The sequence below is a fragment of the Aquarana catesbeiana genome, linkage group LG07 (assembly GCF_042186555.1).
Source record: "Aquarana catesbeiana isolate 2022-GZ linkage group LG07, ASM4218655v1, whole genome shotgun sequence".
Classification (NCBI taxonomy): Eukaryota; Metazoa; Chordata; class Amphibia; order Anura; family Ranidae; genus Aquarana; species Aquarana catesbeiana.
Window position 1 is genome coordinate 170818776 of NC_133330.1, and position 26169 is coordinate 170844944.

Genomic DNA, 26169 nt, shown 5'->3' on the forward strand with positions numbered 1-26169 from the left:
CCGGCCAATCAGGACAGGAAGCAGGTTCTAAGACCGGATTGGCTGGGAGGAGAAGCGACCAGATTGGCCAGGAGGACAAGCCGGGGAAGCCGACGAAGCCGTCCGGGACCTGGATGGGGTAAGTGCGGGGTTGGCAAGCTGGCTGGCAGGCGGGCATGTGAGCGAGAGGGCAGGGTTTGTTTGCCACCCCCCCCCCCCAAAATGGAGCACCAGCTCCCAAAAATGTTTATTTTATAATAAATTAACTACATAAAAACAACATATGAGTATAATCCATAAAAAATACTTGAAACTAGAAAAGCTACAATTTCTGAAGTGTTCTTGCCTCCACCAGTTGTCTACAACTGGAGTGGGCGGAGTAACTGGAAAGGAGTGGCTTGAGTAACTGTTGTGTGGTTGGAGTGGCTGGAGTAACTGTGGAAAGGTTGGACTGGGCAGAGTAACTTTATGGAGTGGGCAGAGTAACTGTGTGCAGTGTTTGGAGTGAGAAAAGATAGTAAACATTACACTAACCAATTGATTGATCGAATTTAAAAAGTGCATATAACAAGCTTGATAGAGTGAGAAATGCATTTCAACTTTTATTTATTTATATAGCACATTTAATTGCAACATTGTTGCCCAAAGTGCTTCACACTTACATTAAAACATACATTTATAAAAACATTAGCAGCATTATCAAGCCTAGCAGATGAAGGTATGACCGCATGCATGAGGGAGTGGTGGCAGTTTAGAAATCATGTCCTGATTTCTCAGCTTTTGTCACCTCCCACTCTAGTTTTGAACATTTCGCCATTCATTCCTATAGGACCAAATTCGCCGCAAAAACGACAATATTTTGTGAACCATTTGGCGAAACGTTCCACAAAGTAATAGCACACCAATCAGGAACAATCCGCACATTTCGGTATATTACTGTCTATGTAGTGTAAAAGCTGTGGGAGGAGTTAGGGTGGTAAATTTGGCTATCATAAGAATAATATATGTGTGAGATAACAGTAAGTGGTTTTGCTATGCAAGAACACTTAATTAACAATCTCTTAATGAACAGGGACCATTTAAATACTCACAACTGTAACTGATCTGAAACATACTTTCTGCTTTTCACAAGATAAGACTGAATATCTATTGATAACTCAAACATAACTATATCAATTTTACATAGACCATCAAAAAAAAGAAAACCTTAATTTATGAAGTTCCTCAATCTGCACACTTGCTCACCCCAATTCTGCAAACCATTATGAAACTTAGCCTATAATTCATATAAATGCATGCATTCCCTACTCAGTCCCAGGAATTCATTAAGACTTGTGCAGGCAGATTTTGCAAAAGTGTGTCTCATGCGTTCTAAAAGTGTTAAAGAGTCTGTCAAATTCATACACCTGTATAGAACTTGTAGCTGAATTTGGTTCATGCTGCGCTACTTTTAGAATGCATGCAAGACACTTTTGCAAAATCTGTCTGACCCAGTTTTTCTGTCGGTACGCCAAAGAGAGTTGGTCATAATTGGCTCCACTTTTACATTTTATAAAAGCGGATTTAATCTGACACAATGTAAAAGTGGCACATTTTAGCGCTGTCTGAATTTGGTGCACAAGTCGGTGTTAAAACCAATAGTGTTGCAAATGCTTTATGAATTTGGCGCAATACCTTACCAAAAGGGGATTAACGCCAGAAAGGTTTTATTGAATTCCCCCAATTTGTACACAAGCTCCAAACTCAATTTCAATCTGGCAAAGATTCCCATATTATCTGACACAGCATTGGCCTCTTTAGCTTCATATATCAGTGATGGACTGTGTAATTCTCATGCTTCTTGGACACTTGTTACTGTAGGAAACCCAATCACTAACATCTCAAATAAGCTTTAAAGTATAACTAAAGGCAAAGCATTTTTTAATTTAGTTTTAGTTTTCCATCAGAGCAGGGAGGGATTAGAAAACATGTTAATTATTATTGCTGTTTGGGAGATTCATCGTCTCTGTTTGTATGGTTTATCATTATGACCAAAAGTGAAAGCAAAAGAAATACTAAAATTATAGGTTATTCCCATAAAACGAATAGAGGGGAAATCTTACAACGTTAATACTAGTTCCCGTGACCTGGGGAGCCCTAAGGAATTGCTTTAATTCACAAGGATTTCCTGTTCCTCCCTGTTTTGGCTATGGGACAGGATGTGAATGTATATCTCCCCAATGGGACACAGATGGCAAAAAGAAAAAAAAATAGCACTTACTCTATCCAAAATAACAAAATAATAATAAAAATAAAAAAGTTTTGCCTATAGTTTTACTGTATTTTAATAGTCAATGTAATTTATGTATTTATAATGCTCAGTTATAAGGGCTTTTTCAATATTTTTATTTACGTAACTTAAAATAATAATTCCCTACCATGCCATGAAAGTCCTTATTCTGTTGGTCCTGAATTGTCACCCTGTCATACATGCTTCTCATAAAGATTTATAAGCATTGGTGTCATTGGGAAGGTTCACTGTCCCTCGTTGCCTCCTGGCTCTAATAAAGACGTCAGTGCTAAAATTATGAAGAAAGTACCCACTGACAGGAGATCACTCCACCTGAAAGTACTTGCATAGAGCTGCTTCTGGCTGTTGGAATGATTCCCAGCACCTAGCAATAGGACATGTCTTGCACCTACAGGATTACCGAATCTTGTTGAAATACTGGGACAGTTCCACAGGATCTGGGGCAGTAGGGATTATGCATTTACAGAAAAAAGCAGCACATGGATATGAGATGACAGTTATCTGATAAAGCCAAAGACATTATCTCTTGTCTTTGGTGGCAAGCAGTCACATGCTGACTGAGAGTTTTTGGCGGGGGTGATGGTTTAAGAATTTGTGACATAGCTATTGTTCATCCTCCTGATCTGAGTGCCTCTTTCTCTCAATCTCATCTCCTCTTCATTAACCCACTATAAAAAAATCAAACGATCATGTCTGGAATGGAATTTTTCTTCAGATTTTCTTATAGTGTGGATGTGGTAAAAAATGTTGAGGAGAATCCCTACGCTAAAATGTTTTTTTAAAAATGGTGTGCCCCCCAAATCCATACCAGACCCTTATCTGAGCATGCAACATGGCAGGCCAGGAAAGGAGGGGGGAGGAGTGAGCGCCCCCCCTTAACCATACCAGTCCCTCAACATGGCAGGGGGTGCTTTTGGGCGGGGGGGGGCTCTGGGTTCGTTTTAGGAGTTTATCAAAATTAAAATATATTTATTCTTATTACCTGCACAATAAAGTCCAGAGATGTCGTAACTAAATCCAGGAGGACACTCGTCATCAATGTCACCTGTGGGAAAACATTTTGGTATGTGTCAAATGTTAAATGAACAATTATGATTTGAGTATCTACTGTGTGGAAGCACAAATAAGTTTTAATCAAATTGTTAAATCTCATTAAAATATGGTTTTAAATATTAATCGTAATATTCTGATGGCTGAACAGTAAAGAAGGGGGTACAAACATATAGACATAATAGACAGAGTTGGGGATGTAGCCAATTTTCCTGAATTAAAAAAAAACGCATCAGCTCCACCTCCATGGGAGGCTCCCGCTGACCGAAGCCTCTTCGCGATGACAGCTGTTATATAGCTGAGGGTGGGGCCACCCGGTGACATAAACGGATGACCCCACCCCCTCTGATGCCACGTGACGTCAGAGGAATGCGGGGTCATTTTGCTGTGGAATTATTGATCTAAACACGGGAAAAATGCGCTACTTTACAGGCATACTGAGGACACCCCCCAGCCACGATATTTAAAGGAATATTACATTTTTATTGTTTCACTTTAAACATTATTAAAATCACTGCTCCTAAAAAAAGTTTTTAAAACTTTTTTTTGCATTGATACATGTCCCCTGGGGCAGGACCCAGGTCCCTGTGCACTTTTTATGACAATAACTTGCATATAAGCCTTTAAAGTGAGCACTTTTGATTTTTCATGTTCGTGTCCCATAGACTTTAACGGTGTTCGCTTGCTCATACAAATTTTTAGCCTGTTCACATGTTCTGGTGCGAACCGAACCGGGGGGTGTTTGGCTCATCCCTAATTGCCACATATACCCTGCCATGTGTAAGAAATATCTCAGTAAAGTGACAACAGTAAAGTTGACTGAGATATTTCACACATATATTTAACACATGGCAGGGTATATGTGGCATTACACCCCAAAATACATTCTGCTACTTCTTCTGAGTATGGTGATACCACATGTGTGAGAATTTTGGGAGCCTAGCCATGTATGGGGGCCCAATATCCAAAAAGCACCTTCAGGCTTTAGAAGGGCCTTGTACATTTGATTTCCTGACTACCTATCAGTTTCAGAGGCCCTAAAATGCCAGGATAGTACAAACGGCTCTAAAAACATTACGTGTATGACCAGCATTAGGGGTTTCTGCCACACCCCCAGGTACATGTAACATGCTTTTTTTCATTCAGCCTAAATAGATATGGATGAAAAAATCTCTGCCAGAAAAAGTGCATGCCCAAGCTTCCACCACAAATTCATTGCATGCTTCTAACGTTGGGCGGGGCATACATGTAATGTCTTATTTTATATTCAGCCTGTGGGCTGAATGAAAAAAAAGATCTTGACAGATTCCTCCATTCGCATCGATCAATGTGGATAAAGATATCTTCTGTGAAAAAAGTACAGTATATGCTGAGCATAGGAGATACTGCCATCTGACCACACTACAGTCCTCATGCTGGGCATACATGTTCTTTTTTTTTTAAACTGCAGATGGAGAAATCTCCTACTGCAGCACTGCAGGCACCGACATATGTACTCTAAGAGCAGAATCCATGCTGCTGTCAGAATACACAGATCAGTGCTACAGCTGATAGGTGCTCCTGCAAAACAAATGACAGTTAACAATAACACACAATAACAATATAACATTAAATCAATAAGACAACAATTTTTCTATTATGTTTTTATCTTTTTTGTAACTTAAGTTTTTCAGAAAAATAACCTTTCCAGCCTTTGATTTTAGGGTCTCTCAAAATGTGATAGTTACTTGACTACCTAATCTTTAGAGACCATTCTTGTGCAGAATTGTGTGGTGCCCTATACTGTGCCGCGCTGTACCCTAGATTATTTGTTCACTACTGTGTGGTAGTGACAGAAGCAGTCCTTGATGCATAGGCCACGTTGGTTAGGACAGGAGGGACACAAAAAATAAGCAAGTGTCATGCCTTATTCTGAGTGTACCACAGACACAATTTTTTTGTGGTTACCTTTGTGTTGGAGTAGGTTGGAGGACAACTAGAAAATGCATTTCATGCAGCCGGCTAACTGCATCTGGATTTGGGCTTTGGGCCACAGCATCTTATGGATACAACAGCGATCACTTCCTGAAATTTTAGGAAGGATCCAGTTCATTCCAGTAGCTTTGTAAATAGAAAATGAATTGTATAGACCCAATTGAAATAAATATATAGACACTTTTTTGTACCAGTGTCTAGCTCTCCGGAAGGCTAAATACGGCTTCGTCATTAGGTTGTGAAGTCTACACCTCTCGTATTTAGATTATAGTCGTGGGCACAAAGAGGCTTTTCAACGACACCAACTACCATGTTTGGACTTTTGTGTCTGGGTGAATAAAAGACAGGATGAATAGATAACGTTTGTCCTCTTTTTACTACTAGTAGTTTTTCATTACACAAGTAGGCTTTCTCCCCCTTTCTAAGAGGGGTGTTAACAAGCCATTGGGAAAGCACCTGTGATTAGGTCTCATGAAGGAAAACATTTCTAAAAAGTGGCACACCTGCATAAATGTTGTCCAGGTACAAATGGTACCCCATACGGAACAAAGGTGACAACAAGTCCCACAAGTATCATTTTACCACTGTTCCCCATGTAGTCTGGGCATCCGAGGGGCTCCACTTGACTGTCTTTTACCTCATAAATTCTAAAGCGGTGTGTATAGCTTGTGGCCTCTCACAAAGCTTATACATTTTGACCCCATATCTGACACACTTGCTGGGGAGACATTGCTTGATTACAAGCCTACAAGTAAAATGTACAAGGGACTCATCTAGTCAGATATTTTGTTAGGGCATATACACATTAACAAATTTCTATGACAGGTCATTTATGAGGGGCTGGATTTTGTGGAGCCGATCATAGTCAGGGTCACCTCTGGGAAGACAGATGTTATTGTCACTGAAATGCATAAAATGCCTTATTATCCTTGCCATTGCAGCAGACAACATGGGCATATGATGAATCGGGTCTGTGGACCAATATGCAATTCATTCTTTTTTGTAATGCCCATGTTAAGGGTTAGGCACAATAAAGTTTTACATTTGGAAACCATGATAGGTTTCCACTCCAATGTCCTGGTAATGCATAAACTTTAGTTGGTGGTGATGTACTGTAGGGCATAAACATTACTTTGGTCTACAATTAAATTATAGAGGTCTTTGGTGAAAAACAGCTAAAAAAAAAGTCAAGGGGCGTTGTTATGGTGGCTGGTTCCACCAGAATCCTGGGCTGGGCTGAGAATGGGGGAATAATGGGTGCTGCTGAATTTGGGATCAGTCAATTAGGGTTTGCAAACATCTCTGAAAGGCTACTATGGGCTCCATGGGCCTGTGCTCGAATTCTTGGTGGCTGCGGTTGCATTGCACTACTAGTGCTAGCCACCTCACAAACTTGTACTTCACTGCTGGTGCTCACCACTTCACCATGAAATACTGCAGCGCTGGTATCTAAAAGGCAAGGATGTACCATGCTGGTGGTGCTTGCCAGATCACCAAAAAGTAGTGCAGCACCAGTACTTGCACCCTGCTGCACCTGAACATAATTATTGTTTCCAGCACTTCAGCAACATGTGGTTGGGTATGCCTGATTTTAGCAGGGATCTCTTCACCATCACCCAAGCTATCTGTCAGGTTGCCACTGCTTTCCACAGGTACATATTCAGAGCTTGATTCTGACAGTGAGATCTCCCCTTCTCTGTCATCTGTCATGCTCATAATCCTGTATGTCTCCTCACTACCTTTTCTTAGACATTTTGAACACTAACTTTACAGGTACCTAATGGTGATTATGGGAAAAAGAGCTTCTGGCTAGCAATCAGGGACTGCTTGCATGCTAGAAATAAAATAAACTGCTAGTGCTAGCATAGATCAGGCCTGATCTTGCTAATACTGTGGTTTTGAGGACAATGTACAGTATCAGAGGTGGCAGTGATCAGAAAAAATATTCTCCACTTGCTGGGGTGGGGGAGAGGCTAAACACAAGTGCTGGCGGGGGTGTGGCTTAGCGCATGGAGCTGTAGGACGCACATTGCGGCAGCTCCCGGTCCTGACGATCTCCACGGGGCTCTATCTCCTTTACCATCACCCATCCAGCTACCAAGAATGTCCTGATGGGTAAAAGAAAGCCCAGGGACCACTCGAAGCCCGCCGGTGACCGGACACAGGACGATTTGGGGAATTTTGTGACCCGTTCCTCCGCGGCCTACCAGAGCCAGAGAGCCTCCAAGATGGCGGCGGCGCCTCTGTCTCCGGCCCACTCAACACATGCAGACGCCGAACAGGTACTGTCCAGAGGCCGCACAGTCTCCCTCACGGATCTGGAGCCCCCATTATACCACCCACACAGCCCCCAAAGCCTCTCCCAGGCCTCCCTATGCTCCGGGGACGGATGAGACATGGAGTCGCAGATGCGATCCATGCATGCCTACCTCCGCTCTTTACCTACTAAAACTGACTTTGAACATTATGTCTTCCGCATGGAGAAGTCATACAGAAAAGAGATTGCTGAGCTCAAGAAGGATCTAGGGACTAGAATGGAGGATGTAGAAAATACCACTGATGGTATGTGCAATACATTACAGTCCCATGAAGAGATCCTTAATACCCATACTAACATACTACAACAGCTCATGTACCACCAAGATGACATCGAAAACCGTAGCAGACGGAACAATATTAGAATCCGTGGCATACCAGAAACCATAGATCACAATGATTTGCACGGAGCAGTCACTGCTATATTTAACCAAATCCTGCAGCAACCCAAAGATACCCCTATTGAGCTGGACAGAGTTCACAGAACCTCAAGCCCGCGTAGTTCTGATTCTTCCTTTGTTCGGGACACACTCTGCAGGGTACACTTTTATAAAGTTAAAGAGGAGATCATGAAAGCAGCCAGCACACAGGACTCCATTCGGCTGAATGATACATCAGTAATGCTGCTGCCTGACCTGTCGCGCCAAACTCTGGCCATGCGGCGTGCACTTAAACCGATTACATCTGTTCTTCAGGAAAGAAAGATCAAATATCAATGGCGGTTCCCTTTTCAATTACGGGTTCATCATGAAGGCAAAACTGCCCTTTTCCGCACATTAGGAGATCTACCAAGGTTCCTGAGCACTCTGGAGTTACCCCAGATCTCCCTGCCAGACTGGCCCCTTCCTTCTGCTACTCCGGGACTTCCATTCCACACACAATGGCAGAAAGCGAGCAAGTACAAGTGACCCAGAAGCTCCCTTCAGAAGTCTCCAGACTGATGACTGGTCTCGAGACCCTGCAGACACCACATCTTTACCCTGCCACAGTGACTATTGTATTGTTCCCTTTTTTTTGATCCCTTCTTTTTTTTTTTCTTTCCCTCAAGGAAGGAAAGAACAGGAAGCGGTGCAGGCCGTCTACCCTTGAACCACTTTTAAGTGGTAAAGATTTCCCTGGACTACCTACCTGTCTACTACACTAACAGTGTTACAGGTCCAACACCCCCCCTCCCCCCTCCTTTATTTTTTTCGCATCATCATTTTTGCAGATGCCTTTTTGTCCCCTCACATTATCCTAGTTGGATGTCCTTTTCAGGATGATCCTTTCAAATTTTTTCTCTATTTGTTGTCTACATTCTCATTGTTTTCTTTTTTTTTTTTTTTTTTTTGGGGACAAGGCTGGGGCGGACGGGTTCTATAATTATGGCTTATCCCCCCCACCCATATTGAAACTCGTTCTTAACTATGAATTATTATACGATAGCCTTATAGAAATGCTTCCATGTTTTTCTCTGATGTATGTGGAAGGGGGTGGGGGTATATACGTTATATGTGACAAGTTATTACTTATATGTTCTTACCAGGTTACCTTATGATAACAAATTGATGGTTATATAATGTTTACACCAGCTTTTGCTCCCCCCGTGGACTCCGGGACCGGGAGGCACCCTAGGTGCTCACCACATCCCCCCCTTAGGACTTGTAGTGCCTGTTTGCGCACTTTACTGATATTCGTTTATAAGCACTTTATAGAAATGTTTCTACATTCAAAGGATTACTTAATGCTGCCACCTAGTGGCTTATTTTTTTACCTATTTTTCTCTCTTACTTCCTCCCTCCCTTTTCCTCTCTCCTCTCCCACCTTTTTTTTCTTCCCCTACCTACCCACTTACTTCACTCCCCTATTCCTGGGCTGGATGGACCTCGGCACGAATGTTATTAACATATACTGTTGCCTCTCCTCACTTCTATTATGTCTTCACTTGAACATCTAACCTTATTGTCCTATAACTGTAGAGGCTTTAATACCCCCGAAAAAAGAAGCCAGGTGTTATAACACTTTCATAAGACTAAAACTAAAATCCTGCTCCTACAAGAGACGCATTTCCGGGGTTCAGAGATTCCACCCCTTAAAAACCCTCATTTTCCCCAATGGTTCCACAGTACGAACCCTCATGCAAAATCCAAAGGGGTATCTATAGCTTTTCATAAATCGTTCCACCCAGAAGTCTTAGATTCCCTAATAGACCCACTAGGGCGTTATTTATTCCTCAAACTCAAATTTAATTATTCTGTCTTTACAGTGGCTAATGTCTATGGACCAAACCAGGATCAAGGGAACTTTCTGTCCAAGGTTCTAAACAAATTGCTATCATTCGGGGGTCCTTGTGTCATTTTAGGTGGTGACCTCAACACAACTCTTTCTCCAGCCGTGGACACTTCTTCGGGTAAGTCAGCCATGTCCCACACGACTCTTACACACATAAAATCCCTTTTAAACTCGACACAGCTCGTAGACATATGGAGGATACAACATCCCCTAGAGAGAGACTACAGTTGTTACTCAGTAGCTCATAAATCCTATAGCCGTATCGATTACTTTCTAATCTCCCAATCATTACTAGATATACCACTCAAGGCCTCCATAGGACATATCCTTTGGTCGGATCACGCACCCGTACACCTCAACCTAGCCCATCCACCAAAATCCCGCACCCGGTCCTCGTGGCGACTTAATGACAATCTACTGACTGACTCGGTATGTGTTGCAGCAGTTGAAAAAACGATTAGTGACTTTATTGCAGATCACCGCCAAGATGATACTAATCCCCTTATTAAATCGGAAGCTCTGAAATGTGTACTTAGAGGGACACTAATCCAACATGGCTCTCGGCTAAAAAAAGCCAGAATGGCCGATATCTCACGTCTCTTATCTAAGATTAAAACGCTTGAAGTTACACATAAGCGAGACTTAGACCCTTCAACATATACCGACCTATCTAATGCGCGTAGAGACCTGCTCTATGCTAACTCTCTTATAGCCAGAGACCGAGGACGTAACCGACATTACACTCTAGCTAACAAATGTGGACAACACCTTGCGAGAGTTCTTCATCCTCGCCCCCCACGCCGACCTATACCACAAATCTGTACATCTGACCAACGAAAAATTAATAACCCTAATGGAATTTCTGACGCATTTAAACAATACTACTCAAACTTATACAATCTCCACACTCTAAGCGGGACGACCCCTACTAACGACACACACCTATCCTCCATGCAGGACTACATCTCTGACACAGCTCTACCACATCTAAACCCTGAACAGACATCTGCCATGGACGACCCCCTTACAACAGAGGAATTCACTGCCGCTATCAAAAGCCTGAAAAATGGTAAATGCCCAGGCCCCGATGGGTTCTCCCCGAGATTCTATAAATCCTTTGCTTATCATCTGACCCCATTGTTAACTAGCGCATTTAACTCTATAGACGATACCCATCTTCCCTCTAGAGACCTACTAGCAGCTAATATTTCAGTAATACCCAAACCTGGCAAAGACCCCTCTCAATGTAGCAGTTATCGTCCCATTTCACTCCTTAACCTGGATATTAAGCTCTACGCCAAAGTCCTGGCTAACCACCTATCTCCTATCCTACCTTCACTCATACATAAAGACCAGGTGGAATTTGTCCCTGGCCGAGAAGCTAGGGACAATACCACAAAAACCATTCACCTCATTTCCTATATCAGAAAACACAATCTAAAAGCTTGCCTGCTCTCGTTTGATGCCGAGAAGGCCTTTGACCGGGTCAACTGGGACTTTTTACGCCTCTCTTTGCAACAGATAGGCCTTGGCTCCACTTTTGTCTCTAGGGTGATGGCCCTATACTCACGTCCCTCGGCTTCAGTCCTGGTCAACGGTTCCTCCTCCGCTTCATTCCAGATTTCAAACGGCACACGATAGGGCTGCCCCCTGTCTACCCTTCTTTTTGTTTTAGTGATCGAACACTTGGCCCAGGCCATTAGACAAAATACATCTATAGTAGGAATTCAGACACCCTCATCTCAACATAAACTTTTGCTTTACGCAGATGATTTATTAGTCTACATACAACAACCTCATACTACCCTACCCTCCCTGATGCACGAATTTCGTAGATTTGGACAGTTTAGTAATTTCAAACTGAACATGTCTAAGACTGAGGCCTTAAACATATCATTACCCAGTACCACCCTTACCCAACTACAGACTAATTTTCCCTTCCAATGGGGTTCCAGAGGCATCTCTTATTTAGGGATCACAATTCCTGCCAATCTCTCCGACCTCTATTCTTTAAACTATATACCCCTCCTAGCCCGGATTAGGAAAGAATTGGATTCATGGAACCCCTCCACACTACCTTGGTTTGGGCGCATTAATACATTGAAAATGGACACCCTACCAAAATTACTATATTTATTTCAAACCGTTCCTATTATGGTCCCTAAACAATTTTTCACATCTCTTCGCTCTATGTACATACGATTCATATGGCAAAATGGCATGTCCCGCATTCGTCACAACTTACTCACATACCCCAAAATACAAGGCGGAGTGGGCCTACCTGACTATGAGCTATACCATAGAGCTGCACTGTTATCCCGGGTCCTAGAATGGTTCCCTCGCCCTTTCCCCAAGGCGTCCACCATGGTGGAACAGGATTTATCCACTTTAGATCTCAGGGCCTTGCTTTGGGGACACGGACGACATTTACATTCACTCTCCTCTACTTCCCCACTGACGATTGCAGCTTTACATTTTTGGTACAAGAAAGGCATACAGACTCTCCTATCCTCAGACCCTTCGCCACTCACTTCCCTATTTGACCACCCCGCACTCCCTCAGGACGAAGGCTCTACCACAATAGGCCCATATTCCCGCTCTATGTGGCCCCGTGGCGAGAACATTTGTAAACCCCACCTCTGGTGCACCCATTCTTCCAAACACACAGGGGAATTGGCTCACAGCCCTCCGTATATACTCCTTTTGCTCCGACCTGTTCTCTACATCTCAAATCCACAGACTGTTAACGGACTTCAAACAACTGTGCTCTCTTACGGAAACTCCCAGACACTTACTTTCCACCTTATACACGATACAAAATATACTGCTACATAATCGACCTCCTTCATACACCAAGAAGTGGTCCACGGAGCTGGGAAAGGAACTTCATTCAGAGGATTGGCAAAAATCATATTACTTTACGCATAAATCTTCAATATCCTGTTATACCCAGGAAAAAAATTTTAAGCTTCTTTCCCGATGGTACAAGGACCCTCAATCCCTTAACAAAATTTTCCCCTCGGTCCCATCCTCCTATTGGAGGTGTGGCTCAGAAAACGGCAGCTACCTACATATATGGTGGGACTGCTCATCTATTCAACCACTTTGGTCCCAGGTTTTTTCCATTTACAGTAGTCTCTATGATCAACCCTTACCACCCTCCCCAGAAATTGCATTACTGTCTATGCTTCCTGGTTCCATGACCTCACAGAAACGCTCCCTTCTACGCTTTTTTTTATCGGCTGCCAGGCAGATCATACCCTTAGTTTGGAAAACTCCCACTAGACCCCCACTTACTTTATGGGTGTCGACAATGAATGACATTATGCGCATGGAGGAGAGGTTGGCCATGGATAACGATACTTTTGATAAATTCAAAACTCTATGGCTTATCTGGATTGAATACTCTACGTCAGACGCCCTGAAAACCTTATTGTCTACTCAAGGTTAGACACAAATATCCATCTTTACTACTCCTTGCATACATTGTCGTGCCGAGGTCTGCCCCACGCCCCCCCCCCCCCCTGTATCCTATCTCTCTTTTCTTTTTTCCACCCGCTTTTCTTTTCTTTATTCTCGCTTTCCTGATTCCTAATATGATCTCAAAGTCAGTGGTTATAGTCTCTCCTAGACTAATTTATAGGTTTGTATAGACAGTTCATTACTATATAATATCGCTGGTTGATGATGGTCCCCTATCACACAAGATCTAATCAAACATTGTACACTGGACTAAAAAATACTCAGTTATGTCTTTGTCATCAATAACTGACTACCAATATTTGTGTATAAATATTCTTTGATATTGTCAATAAAACATATTTGACACTAAACACAAGTGCTGGCATCAGGACGATTCTGCTTTTTTTAGGGACACTATACTATTGGGGACATTAATATAGTTCTGACCGTGACTAAGATACTAATCTGGACAGACACTATATGGGTAATGGCAGTGATCAGCAACGCATAGTGTGACTGTGATAGTGTGGCTGGTAATCGGGGACTGGCACTGACACTGGCTGGGGGGGACACTAGCTGTCTTTGTATGGAAGAAAAGTTTGGGAAATTGGCGCTGCCCTATTAGCAATGTATGTTTCTTATAAATCAAAGTAATAATAAAGGTGGTTCACTATACAAACAAGTGACAAAAAAGCGCGTGTAAGGGGAAATGGACTTAATAATATGATCCCTGGGTAAATAAACCCTTACGCGTGTGCAGAAGTAAATACTAAAATGAAAAATAGATTGGGTGAAGAAAAAAAAAAAAAGTTTTTTGGGTGAAGAAAAAAATTTTTGGTGAAAAAATATTTTTATATGTGACCCTTTAAAAATAAACGTGCAATTCCTATATGTTATTTATGTGTGTGATAACTTTCATGTGTTCCAACAGGTGAGCTGGATATACACTTGCCCATCCTATATTATGAATCTATACATTTACAACAAACCAACGTAAGATTGTATATCGCCCCCTAATTGGGGTTACTAGTATCCGTGAAAAAGCACACTATTTAGGGGCTATCAACATCCGTAAAAGAGTAACATATATCAGCAACTTGTGTAGTAACTAAAGTGCACTGTGTTTAATGGAAAAATAAATTGCTAGGACTCTGTGTTATAGTGTATTAGACCCCCTCAAGGCTCATATATGATTTAGAATTAGAATCCAAACATCAATTAACTTATAAACAGCATATATACAAGCAGCATATATAAAAAGTCTCTATGGTGAAACCAGGCAAAGTTGAATGTCTTATTTGGAGAGACAGGAATTCTATAGAAACCCAGGATCGATCAGCATGCAGTTAAAAATGCCCAAAAGATAATGAATGGTGATTTCCGTGCATGTAGAAGCTGGTGACTCCAAGTGCTCCCCCCGTGCTCCCCCACTCACCAGAATCCGTCACCCCCACGGGGGTACTATGCAGAGGAGTGGGTGTCTTTGGATGGCTGTCTTTTGTAGATGTCTCTCTTAGGCTCAACTGCTCCGTGGGGTCGCTCCGGTGATCCGATATAGGGGTCCCCTTCTAGTAATCCAGGCCTGGGTACCTCCACTCCTCTCCACCTCCGTTCTGCCAAATCCAGGGATGTAGTCACACACAGGGCAGACAGCTTTTCAGACACAGGTCTGTCTTGCAGCAGCAAGCTGCACACACTCCACGTGTGCAGCTTGCTGCTGCAAGACAGACCTGTGTCTGAAAAGCTGTCTGCCCTGTGTGTGACTACATCCCTGGATTTGGCAGAATGGAGGTGGAGAGGAGTGGAGGTACCCAGGCCTGGATTACTAGAAAGGGACCCCTATATTGGATCACCGGAGCGACCCCACGGAGCAGTTGAGCCTAAGAGAGACATCTACAAAAGACAGCCATCCAAAGACACCCACTCCTCTGCATAGTACCCCCGTGGGGGTGACGGATTCTGGTGAGTGGGGGAGCACGGGGGGGAGCACTTGGAGTCACCAGCTTCTACATGCACGGAAATCACCATTCATTATCTTTTGGGCATTTTTAACTGCATGCTGATCGATCCTGGGTTTCTATAGAATTCCTGTCTCTCCAAATAAGACATTCAACTTTGCCTGGTTTCACCATAGAGACTTTTTATATATGCTGCTTGTATATATGCTGTTTATAAGTTAATTGATGTTTGGATTCTAATTCTAAATCATATATGAGCCTTGAGGGGGTCTAATACACTATAACACAGAGTCCTAGCAATTTATTTTTCCATTAAACACAGTGCACTTTAGTTACTACACAAGTTGCTGATATATGTTACTCTTTTACGGATGTTGATAGCCCCTAAATAGTGTGCTTTTTCACGGATACTAGTAACCCCAATTAGGGGGCGATATACAATCTTACGTTGGTTTGTTGTAAATGTATAGATTCATAATATAGGATGGGCAAGTGTATATCCAACTCACCTGTTGGAACACATGAAAGTTATCACACACATAAATAACATATAGGAATTGCACGTTTATTTTTAAAGGGTCACATATAAAAATATTTTTTCACCAAAAATTTTTTTCTTCATCCAAAAAACTTTTTTTTTTTTTCTTCACCCAATCTATTTTTCATTTTAGTATTTACTTCTGCACACGCGTAAGGGTTTATTTACCCAGGGATCATATTATTAAGTCCATTTCCCCTTACACGCGCTTTTTTGTCACTTGTTTGTATAGTGAACCACCTTTATTATTATTTTGATTTATAAGAAACATACATTGCTAATAGGGCAGCGCCAATTTCCCAAACTTTTCTTCCATATAAATCCAATTAACTCCCATTGGGAATTAATTAAGGGGAGGCTGCAGCCCTTCTGTTTACTCTCCTAAGCGCGGACCTTTAATACAATAACTAGCTGTCTTTGACTGACATTGTCTTATGTCACTAGTGACACTAATACAGTGATCAGTGATAATACTGTACGCTGTCACTGCACTAATGACACTGGCTGGGTGACATTGGTGATCAGGAGGGCTATTAAGGGGTTAACTGTAAGTGTATGTGTGCTGATTTTACTCACAGACTGGCTGGCCTTCCTTGCTGATCTGAACGGTGAGTGAAATCAGGGAGAAGAAACACACACACTAACACGCACAGATCTCTGTGCTGTGGTTGGCCACAGCCATCAGCAGGTTCACAGCCAAAACCATTAGCTGTTAGTATGCTGACAACCTCAACAAACCACAGTATGAGAACCCAGTGAGCTGAAAGAAAAAAAACAAAAAACGAAGAAGTCGCTGTACTATGTGATGTTAGTGCGGCGATCTCCCCCGCTGAGTCTCAACAAAAGCCAGGTGTTGGACTGGGTTCTAAGGGACAGGGAGCTGTACACACTGTTCAAATGTTGGATGGTTTCTGCTGAAAAGGCTGATATTTGGATTGTATGTACCCAGTATTACGGCTAAGCTCTGCCAACTGCTACTTTTCCAAGCAGTATCTCAGTAGACAGTAGTGACATTCTTACTGAACAGAGATTTAGTCAGGAAAAAAAACAATGAAAAGTGCTACCCTCACAATCTAAAAAAAGTATCTACAGAGTACATTATTTTTAAAAGGTAGGAGTAACAAGAGCTGCTTATTAGGTTCAAACACTGAGCAACAAAGGATAGAGTGCCACACAAAATCATATGTAATATATGAAGAGCAGAACAGTTTCTGAATTGTTTTTAATGCAACAGTTTCTTGTTTCAGCTGTAAACCATACCTTTGGAGATGAAAGCATGCATTTGAAAGCTTAGAGTTTCTTCTAATGGGTTGTAATCTGCTCCTATGGAAGACACATGCAAAGTCTCCAACATGACAGGCATTTTTCCGTGGCTGGGGTCATAGCTGACAGTATGATTCCAGGTGTATGGCACACTCACTTCATCCAGATAGAACATTCTTGTTGAATATGCATAAAGTTGTCCAAGACCAGTCTGGACATAATCCTCTGTGTAACCCTACCAAAAAAAAAAAACATTGTAAAGCCTTGTGCAAGCTGTTGGGGCTATACAAATCCTGTATTACAACAATAACAATAATCATAATAATATTACGAGGAAATGTGTACATAACGGAAGAAAAAAAACATATGAACTATATGTATTGCTTTTTTAAATGTTCTACATATATGTGAATATTTGTGAATATACACAATGTAAAATAGACTTTATAGGTCAGAGGACACAAACATTTGTCAGCTTGTGATCCGCATTTAACGTATGAAAGAGGTGATGAGTATTAATAATAATATATAAAGATTATTATAATAATAATAATAATAATAATAATAATAATTATTATTATTATTATTATTATTATTATTATTATTATTATAATTATTAATAATAATAATAATACATAATTAAATATTTTGTTGAAATTATGTTGGTTAATAGAACCGTCATTTTGCCTGGCTATATGATACTGAAGTGTATATTGTGCAACAGGTGTTCATACAGTACCTGCTGAGAGGACTTTTGAGCACTAGCACTGATAGCAATGACCCACGTGTATTATCAAAACCATTGGTTGGTGTATTGAAATATTTAGTTATTGTTAAAAAAGTGGTTGAAACCTTTATAGTTACAATTATCTGTTAATTTCACCTTTAATTTGATGTTAGTAGAAATAGGTAACTGAGGAATATATCCTTTCACCACTGTGTCCACCAAGAGGAAGCCATCAGCATCAAGACCGCGAGAATTGTGAGTGATTCTCATGATTTCTCCTGTATAATTGCATAAGAGATAAATAGATTATCATGTAACACCTTACATTTTAATTTATATTACTTGAAAACAAATGAGATCATTTTCATGGCATCTGTTTGTATGCTACAATGTGAGGGAGGGATAAGAGGTGCTTGTTATTAACAAAAAGTGTTTTTTTTTTTTTGAATGATATGATGTAATGATAAATGTAACTGAAAAGGTTTACAGTGGATATAAAAGTTTAAAAATTAAAATACAGGGGGGCGTGTCCGGATGTGAACGCAGGCAGCTGTGTTAGAGAGGAGCTCCGAGCATCCGTGTTATAATCCTGTGCCATCCTCACTCTACATGCGCTAAAAAAAGCCCAAATACCTGTCTGAGGACATCCACACTCTGCCTGCTGCAGTCGGGGAGGAAATTGCAGAGATCCGGCCCGTGATCAGCCGGGACACGACAGATCCTTCACACCCGCGGTCGCCGCCATCTTCCCGGGTCTCTGATCTCCTAAAAAAGCCATCCCTGGACTGTTTGACAAGGTAGGGGGCTCCTTTCACCCCTCATCTTGCCCTACTGTGTGCCTGGTGGGGTCCGGTTGTCCGTGGGGCCGCTGACATCGCCCGGTGAGGTCGCGGCCTACTCCGGCCTGGTGCGGCCTAGTGCAGCCTGCCGCCGAACGCACTTTCCTACGCCGCCGGCCGGCGGGGGAGCACCGTGGCCGGCCTGGCCTCAGCCCGAGAGTGCGGACGCTGACGCTCACGGCCATCCTGTCAACCCTGCACCTGGCTGCCCCACACAGCTACAGGGAGTCAGTCAGGGTGAACGAACTGTGAGGGCAGGCTGAGGAGCCCTGGGATCCAGCATCCTCTTCACCCTCCTATACCCATCCGGCTCCCTGGGTCTCTCCTACATGGTCCCCTTGGCTGGCCCCCCTCGCTAGACAACTACTGCCTACAGGTCAGCGGAGGATTGCTGATGTTTTATTGCCCACCTTTCCTTCATGGGCCCTAAGGGTCGGCCCAAGAACTTGTCCACGCCAGGCCGCCTGGCCCCTGCACCGGCTGCACAATCAGATCCTTCTCTTATAGGGAGAATACAGGCCCTGTTGACAGAATTAGCCATGGAGCCTCCAGCTTCTCCGAGTGCGTCTCTCTCTGCCCCACCATCCCAGGACAGCACTGCAGTGATCCTTGCCGCCATTGAACAAAGTAAAACCTCCATGCTGGTGAGAATAGACCGCCTCGCAGAAGAATGCAATCTCATCAGAAATGACCTGGATAAGATCAGGGGTAGACTGACTGAATCAGAATCTAGAATCTCTGCTACTGAAGATCTTACAGCTACCCACAACAACACCATAGCGGAATTATAACGCACCGTACAACAGCTAGTCGCTAAATCCGATGACGCAGAAAACAGAGCGAGACGCAACAATGTCCGAGTCTTGGGTCTCCCGGAGGGGGAGGAGGGTGACCGACCAGCAGAGTTTGCGGAAGAATTCTTTAAAACACTGTTGGGTCTCGCGGATACCTCCCCAACTTATGTTGTCGAGCATGCCCACCGTGTACCCACGGGACGTAGTATTCCTGGTGCAAATCCCCGACCCTTCTTGGTCCGTTTCCTCAACTTCAGGGACCGTGACAGAATCCTCTCCGCAGCCCGCAAACAACCCTCGCTTCCATACAGTAACTCCTCAATCCTGCTGTTTCCGGATTTCTCGGCTGACCTGCAGCGCAAGAGGAAGTCCTTTAATGATGTCCGTAAGCGTCTACGGGAAAAGGACATAAAATACAGCATGCTATATCCCAGCCGTCTCCGGGTCCCTCATAATGGCTCGGTCAGATTCTTCGACTCTCCGGCTGATGCTGACGACTGGCTGAACAACCTACGGTAAACGCATGATGTTTTTCCTCACTACAAGTCGATATCTGAAAGTTAGCACACAGTTTTCATTTCCCTTCTGGATCCATGCTCGGGGGGGTTGTTTTTATCCAACCGTCGGTTTCTGGTGTATAGCTACTTGGACATCATCATCAATATTGTTGTTAGATGACTCCTTTGCCCCTCATGCAGAATTTAAATGTTATCTTGGGTGGGAGAACATCCTATCCCCGGAAGCTGGTGTGTTTGACTTCCCACTGACTGCGATTGTTATTTTTTCTTATTTTCCTAGACCCATTGATCACTAAAGATTCTTCTAATCCTAAACTAGATGTACTTTTCTTATACATTCTTCTACCCGGAGCTACCTTGAAAAAAGTAACTCACAGAAGTATCAAACCCTCAGCTACATATACTCCCCGCCAATTGAAGAGGCGTCGGCGACACTGAGTTGCCGTACTTTGGAACTTTTTTTTTTTTTTCAGAAGTCTGAAGATCTAAACGTTTGTGTTCCGGTTTTGGGTATCAAACTGACCATAGTTATTGTTCTCTTTGTTCTATTTTCTCTTTTAGGGGTACTTCATGGTCAGTAGGGAGTTTACAGGTTATTTTTTTTTTCTTTCTTTTTTGTACGCTCTATATCCACTGACTAATCTTTATATTTCAGGTGTTCTAGTAACGCTCACTATGTCCAATGCAAAAGTTGTTAGACTTCTGACATTTCCCTTGGTTCCATGGGGGCTAGCCCCCTCCATACATGGGTATCATTATGTTGTACCATAATCTGTCATTACATTTATGAAGTTAAAACTGGTATCATGGAATATACGGGGTCTCAATAACAAGGTAAAAAGGGCATTAATGTTTAAATATCTGAATAATCACAGACCTCATATCTTGTTCCTGCAGGAGACTCATCTTCTGGGGAACAAGATCCTGGCGCTACGCAGACCCTGGGTACGGCAAGCATTTCACGCGACGTACTCCAGTTACGCAAGGGGAGTTGCCATTTTATTGAACAAATCCCTTGCGTATAAGGTCATGCATCTACATACTGATCAGGAGGGCCGTTTCATAATCCTACTACTGGAGATTAGAGCAGTGGTCTACGCTTTCGTGAATATACATATACCCCCTCCCTTTAACCAACGGATCCTCTACAAGCTATATGAGCTTTTAGCCACATTACAATTCTCCAGACTATACATAGCTGGGGACTTTAATTCTACTTTGGATCCGTCCCTGGACTCGTCCAATCCAAATAGAGTGTTTTCGCCAGACCTCCTTCAATGGGCACAAGCATTTAATTATACCGAGATCTGGAGATGGAAGCATCAAACCACTAGGGCTTACTCCTTTCACTCCACCACTTATAAATCAGGCTCTAGGATCAATCTGGTATTTGGCAACACCTGTGCCCTGGCGGCGGTGAGGGGGGTCTCGTACTTACCTGCGGGCCTCTCTGATCATGCACCCCTGGAGGTCACCTTGGAGTTGTCGAACATCAGGAGTCGAGACTGTTGGCGTTTAGCACCCAAGTGGTTGCAGGACTCGAGGGTGGAGGAGGAGGTCTCTCCCAGATTACAACAATACTGGGAGATCAATGAGGATTCAACCTCAGCGCAAGTAGTCTGGGACGCCTTTAAGGCCAACACCAGAGGAGAATACATTTCAGCTATTAAAGCAGTCCGTGTTGAGATGTCTAGTCAGGTCCAGGTACTTGAGGAAGAAGAGGCTAGGGCGGCGGAGGCTTTTTCTGGCTCCCCGACTCTGAATCACTTTAACCAACTAGCGGACGCGAAAAGAGCATTGTCTCTACATCTTACCTCGGCCACACATTTAGATTTAAATTCCCTGGCGGGGAAGATCTTTGAATCCGGAGACAAAAATAGCAAACTCCTAGCGAATTTAGTTGCGAACTCTAAATTGCAGACGGTGGTATCAGAAATCTGTGGTTTAGATGGTCAGATGATCTCTACCCCTTAACTAATTCTAGATGAATTCAAATCCTTCTATGAAAACTTATACAAGGCGGTCCCTGGCTGGCCTGAAGATCGGCGTAGGGAATTTCTACATTCCCTGCATCTACCCACTCTTTCACAGGAGGATCTTGAATTCTTAGACAAAGATTTTACCACTGAGGAGATAGAGGAGGCTATTTGCTCATTTCCTAGTGGTAAAACACCAGGACCTGATGGCCTACCTGGTGAATGGTACAGAACGTATGCATCATTAATTGCACCAAAATTGTTAAAAGTCTTCTCTGAAAGTAAAAAACAAATGTCCTTACCCCTTTCAATGTATCAAGCACACATAGTCCTCATCCCTAAGCCCGGCAAAGACATATCCCTGTGTGCTTCTTATAAGCCTATCTCCCTACTAAATTATGACCTCAAGATCTTGACAAAAATATTAGCGACCAGACTGCGGACGATTTTACCATCTCTGATTAATATAGACCAAACTGGTTTCATGCCAGGGAAATCAACAGATATAAATTTACGCAGAGTGTTTACCCATCTTCAGCTACCTCCCACTGAGTCCTCCACGAGGGTAATGGTGACACTAGACATTGAAAAGGCTTTCGATTCGGTGGCATGGCCTTTTATGTCCTCGGTCCTAGAGATTATAGGTTTTGGAGAAGTATTCCGCAGATGGATTGATATTTTATATAAGGAACCGACGGTGCGGATCAAGCTTGGTGGTGTTCTGTCGGCGCCTTTCTCTGTTGGAAGAGGTACAAGGCAAGGTTGTCCACTGTCGCCGGCTCTTTTCGCCTTGGTGATGGAGCCACTTGCCTCGGCCCTCAGACAAGCAGACGGGGTTAGGGGCATACAGGTGGGATCCATACACGAAAAAGTTGATCTGTACGCGGATGATCTTATTCTCTTCTTGGGTGACCCTGCCCAGTCTCTTCGAGAGACGTTGTCCATTCTTTCTAACTTCGCTAACTGTTCGGGACTCAAAGTCAATTGGGATAAATCCCAAATTTTGCCCATAGATAAGACTGCAAAGGAGGTAGCAGATCCCAACTTACCCTTACTATGGACAGACAAAATTAAATATCTAGGTATCCACATCTCCACATCTACCTCTGACTATCATACCCTTAACTTGGAACCGCTGATACAAAAGATGAGAATGAGACTGAAGGCGTGGGAACATCTCCCCCTCTCTTTAATCGGGAGGATAAATTTATTTAAGATGAAGCTTTTGCCTGCCTTTCTCTATGCTCTCAGACATGCACCTGTCTGGATCCCAAAAAAGGTTTTTCGCCTAATAAACACCATTTTAATATCTTTTCTCTGGGGATCCGGTCAGCCGAGATTTAAGCTGACAGTGCTGCAGAGACCGTGGGGAGAGGGAGGCTTGGCTTGCCCTGACCTTCACTCCTACTTCGTGGCGGCTATGTTATCCCATGCCCACAACTGGCTGGTCTCTGATGAGTCCAACGCAGCGGTGGTCCTGGAAGCAGCATGTTTGGGGTCTTATGAGGCGCTACGGAATCTACTTTACCGGGGCCCTAGAGCTCCCTTTCCTCTTACAGTAGCAATGAGGGCGGTCATACGGGCATGGTCAGTGGCAAATTCAATACGCCCTATACCTTCCGGGCACATTTCCCCCTATAGCCCTCTTTGGTTTAACCCGAAATTGCCAGAATTGGGGTCCATTCCCGACCCTGGGGTATGGGCATGCAAAGGCATCAAATATATTAATCACATTTGTCTTGAGGGCAGAATACAAACTTTTGACAGGTTGAAGCAACAGTATGATTTACCTAACACACCTGTTTAGATTCCTGCAGCTTAGGCATGCCTTCAACACCCAGTTTGAAAATGCCCAAGTGGCCTTTTACACCTCGAATCTGGAGACTCTGCTCAGAGATGAAGCTCTATCTAAGCCCTTATCTACCATATATAAAGCACTACTCCCCAACGTACACGCGGGGCTAGAAAACCTTAGGGCACAGTGGGAGGTAGATTTCCCTACACTAGACACAGAAGATTGGGAAGAAATATGGGAATACCCCTTTTCACAACTAGTATCAGCTAGAGATAAACTAGTACAATTTAAAATAGTACATAAGGTATATTACACACCTGTGCGCTTACATAGAATCTATCCATCTATCTCTGCCTCTTGTTGGAGATGCAACTCAGCATCAGCGGATTTCACTCATATTTTTTGGAACTGTCCTTATATTGAATCTTTTTGGGTTGAGGTAACCAAGTTTATTTTGACTGTCACCACTGTCCCCATGCCATTGTCTATAGAGGTATGTCTGCTGGGACTGGTGGAACCACTGGCCCCACGCTGGGCACTCAGAACCCTGCTAGGATTACTACTTTACTACGCCCGTAAATCTATAGTACTCAGATGGAAGGCCTCATCTGCACCTTCATTAAATTTCTGGAAGAAGTTAGTGAATGCGGCTCTACCCCTGTACAAAGCTACTTACCTGTCACGTGGCTGTGGCAAAAAATTCCACAAAATATGGGATATTTGGACGGAATCCCTGTCCACTAATGCAGATTCAATTGATGACTAGTCCACTCTATTAGCACCGGGAATGGCACAAGTGACATCCCTGATCTCATGAACGTCACTAGGCTGCTCAATCGATAGTTATGGGGAGGGGGGGAATAGGAATATGTTTACTGCAATGTACACCTTATTTCATGATTGACTAAAGTGGGCAATACAGGATATACATGGATTTAGAGGTACTACTTTTAATATTCTGTGCAGGTGGTTGAGCGTACAATAGTTTAGTTAGAATATATATATATTTTATATATGTATATGTGGGGGGGTTTTTTCTTTTTTTTTCTTTTGTGTTTTTTTTTTGTATTAGTGTGTAGTTCTTATGACCGAGCCTGGGTATGCCCAATAGGCTCTGTTTTGTTGTTATATTTACCTTGAAATTACAATAAAAATAACTTAAAAAAAAAAAAAAAAAAAAATTAAAATACAAGGCCGATCTGCTAATTACTTTTCATTCTTGTCAGTTAAATGTGTTTGACTGTTTATTCACTGACCTGTTGCAAATTCCACTTGAGTTTCTCTTATAAATTCACCACCCGTCAGAGTAAATCCATTTACTGCTTCTCCTCTTTCTTTTGCTACTGTCCAATATATGGGATTCAATAAAGATGCAAGGTTCCTCATAGAATAACCTACAATGCATAACATGTTCAAATAAGTAAACACAATATGGATCCCTTAATTTATTAAATTAACTGCTTCATAACTAGTACACAAATGTGCAGCGCAAAGGAATCCTTACCACCTAGTCTCTTAGGTCTTTATAGGAGCCAATTAGATAAATAGGTAAAACAAGGAAATTTCCTGATGGTGATCCAAGTGAAAAGCTCACAGACTGTGAGATGTTGATCTGACAATCAAATTATATAAACCAAAGCTATGCTGGGGAGCTAGGGATTCATCTGTTGTAATCCCATCCAAAGTGCAGTGTTCAATATAGAAAATGTTGTTAATAATGTCAGCATCTATTAGACATAGTTAATCGATAAATACAAAAAGTTGGCTACACAGCTGATTCCAGGTCATCAGGTGCCAAAGGCGGATCTCCCTCTGACGGTGGCCAGTGTTGCTGCTGATTGGCAATCACCCACAGTTGCATCCTTCTCCCCCTGCCAACAGGACAGAGAGGGTGAACAGCTTCGTCTCTCCCCCCTGGGGTTTTCCACCGTGACAATGGCTGCACTGGCTTTCCGGGCACTTCTCTTGTCAGCTTGCAGCCCTCAGTTCCCCCTCGGGGTTCCCTTTGGCTCAACAGCCCCCGCTTCTATCCATCTCCTTGGCAAAGAGACCATTCAGGTCTGTCTGCTCACCCCGTACCGCTGGCTGTTTTGTTTTGCCTTGACAGACACCTTCCTGTGTTATGGTACAACTTTTTGCATTTATCTATTAACTATGTTAAATAAATGCTGACATTATTTACAACATTTTCTATATTGAACACTGCAATTTGGACAGATCCCTAGCCCCCCAGCATAGCTTTTGGTCTATATCATTTGATTGTGTGATTCCCGCACCCACAGTCACCTGCAACAATGTGAACCGAGCCTTAGGCACAATAGAAAGGATGCTATGTAGAGTGGTTGGTTCACTGTAAAAAAAACACTGATCTCTTTATCTCTGCAGTCTGTCATAGAAAGAGATTAAAGAGACAAAGTTC

The 26169-nt window shown here is 42.9% G+C and overlaps 1 protein-coding gene across 1 annotated transcript in view; it reads right to left on the bottom strand.

Moving 5' to 3' along the window:
• The window catches only part of HMCN1 (hemicentin 1), a 656490-nt gene that overhangs the window by 77559 nt on the left and 552762 nt on the right, over window positions 1-26169 (bottom strand). The window contains exons 95-98 of the mRNA XM_073592871.1: window positions 25007-25144; window positions 17985-18106; window positions 17099-17336; window positions 3252-3314 (exon numbers count right to left, since the gene is read on the bottom strand). Of these exons, the coding sequence (XP_073448972.1) occupies window positions 3252-3314; window positions 17099-17336; window positions 17985-18106; window positions 25007-25144 (561 nt within the window). The remainder of the gene's footprint in view (window positions 1-3251; window positions 3315-17098; window positions 17337-17984; window positions 18107-25006; window positions 25145-26169) is intronic.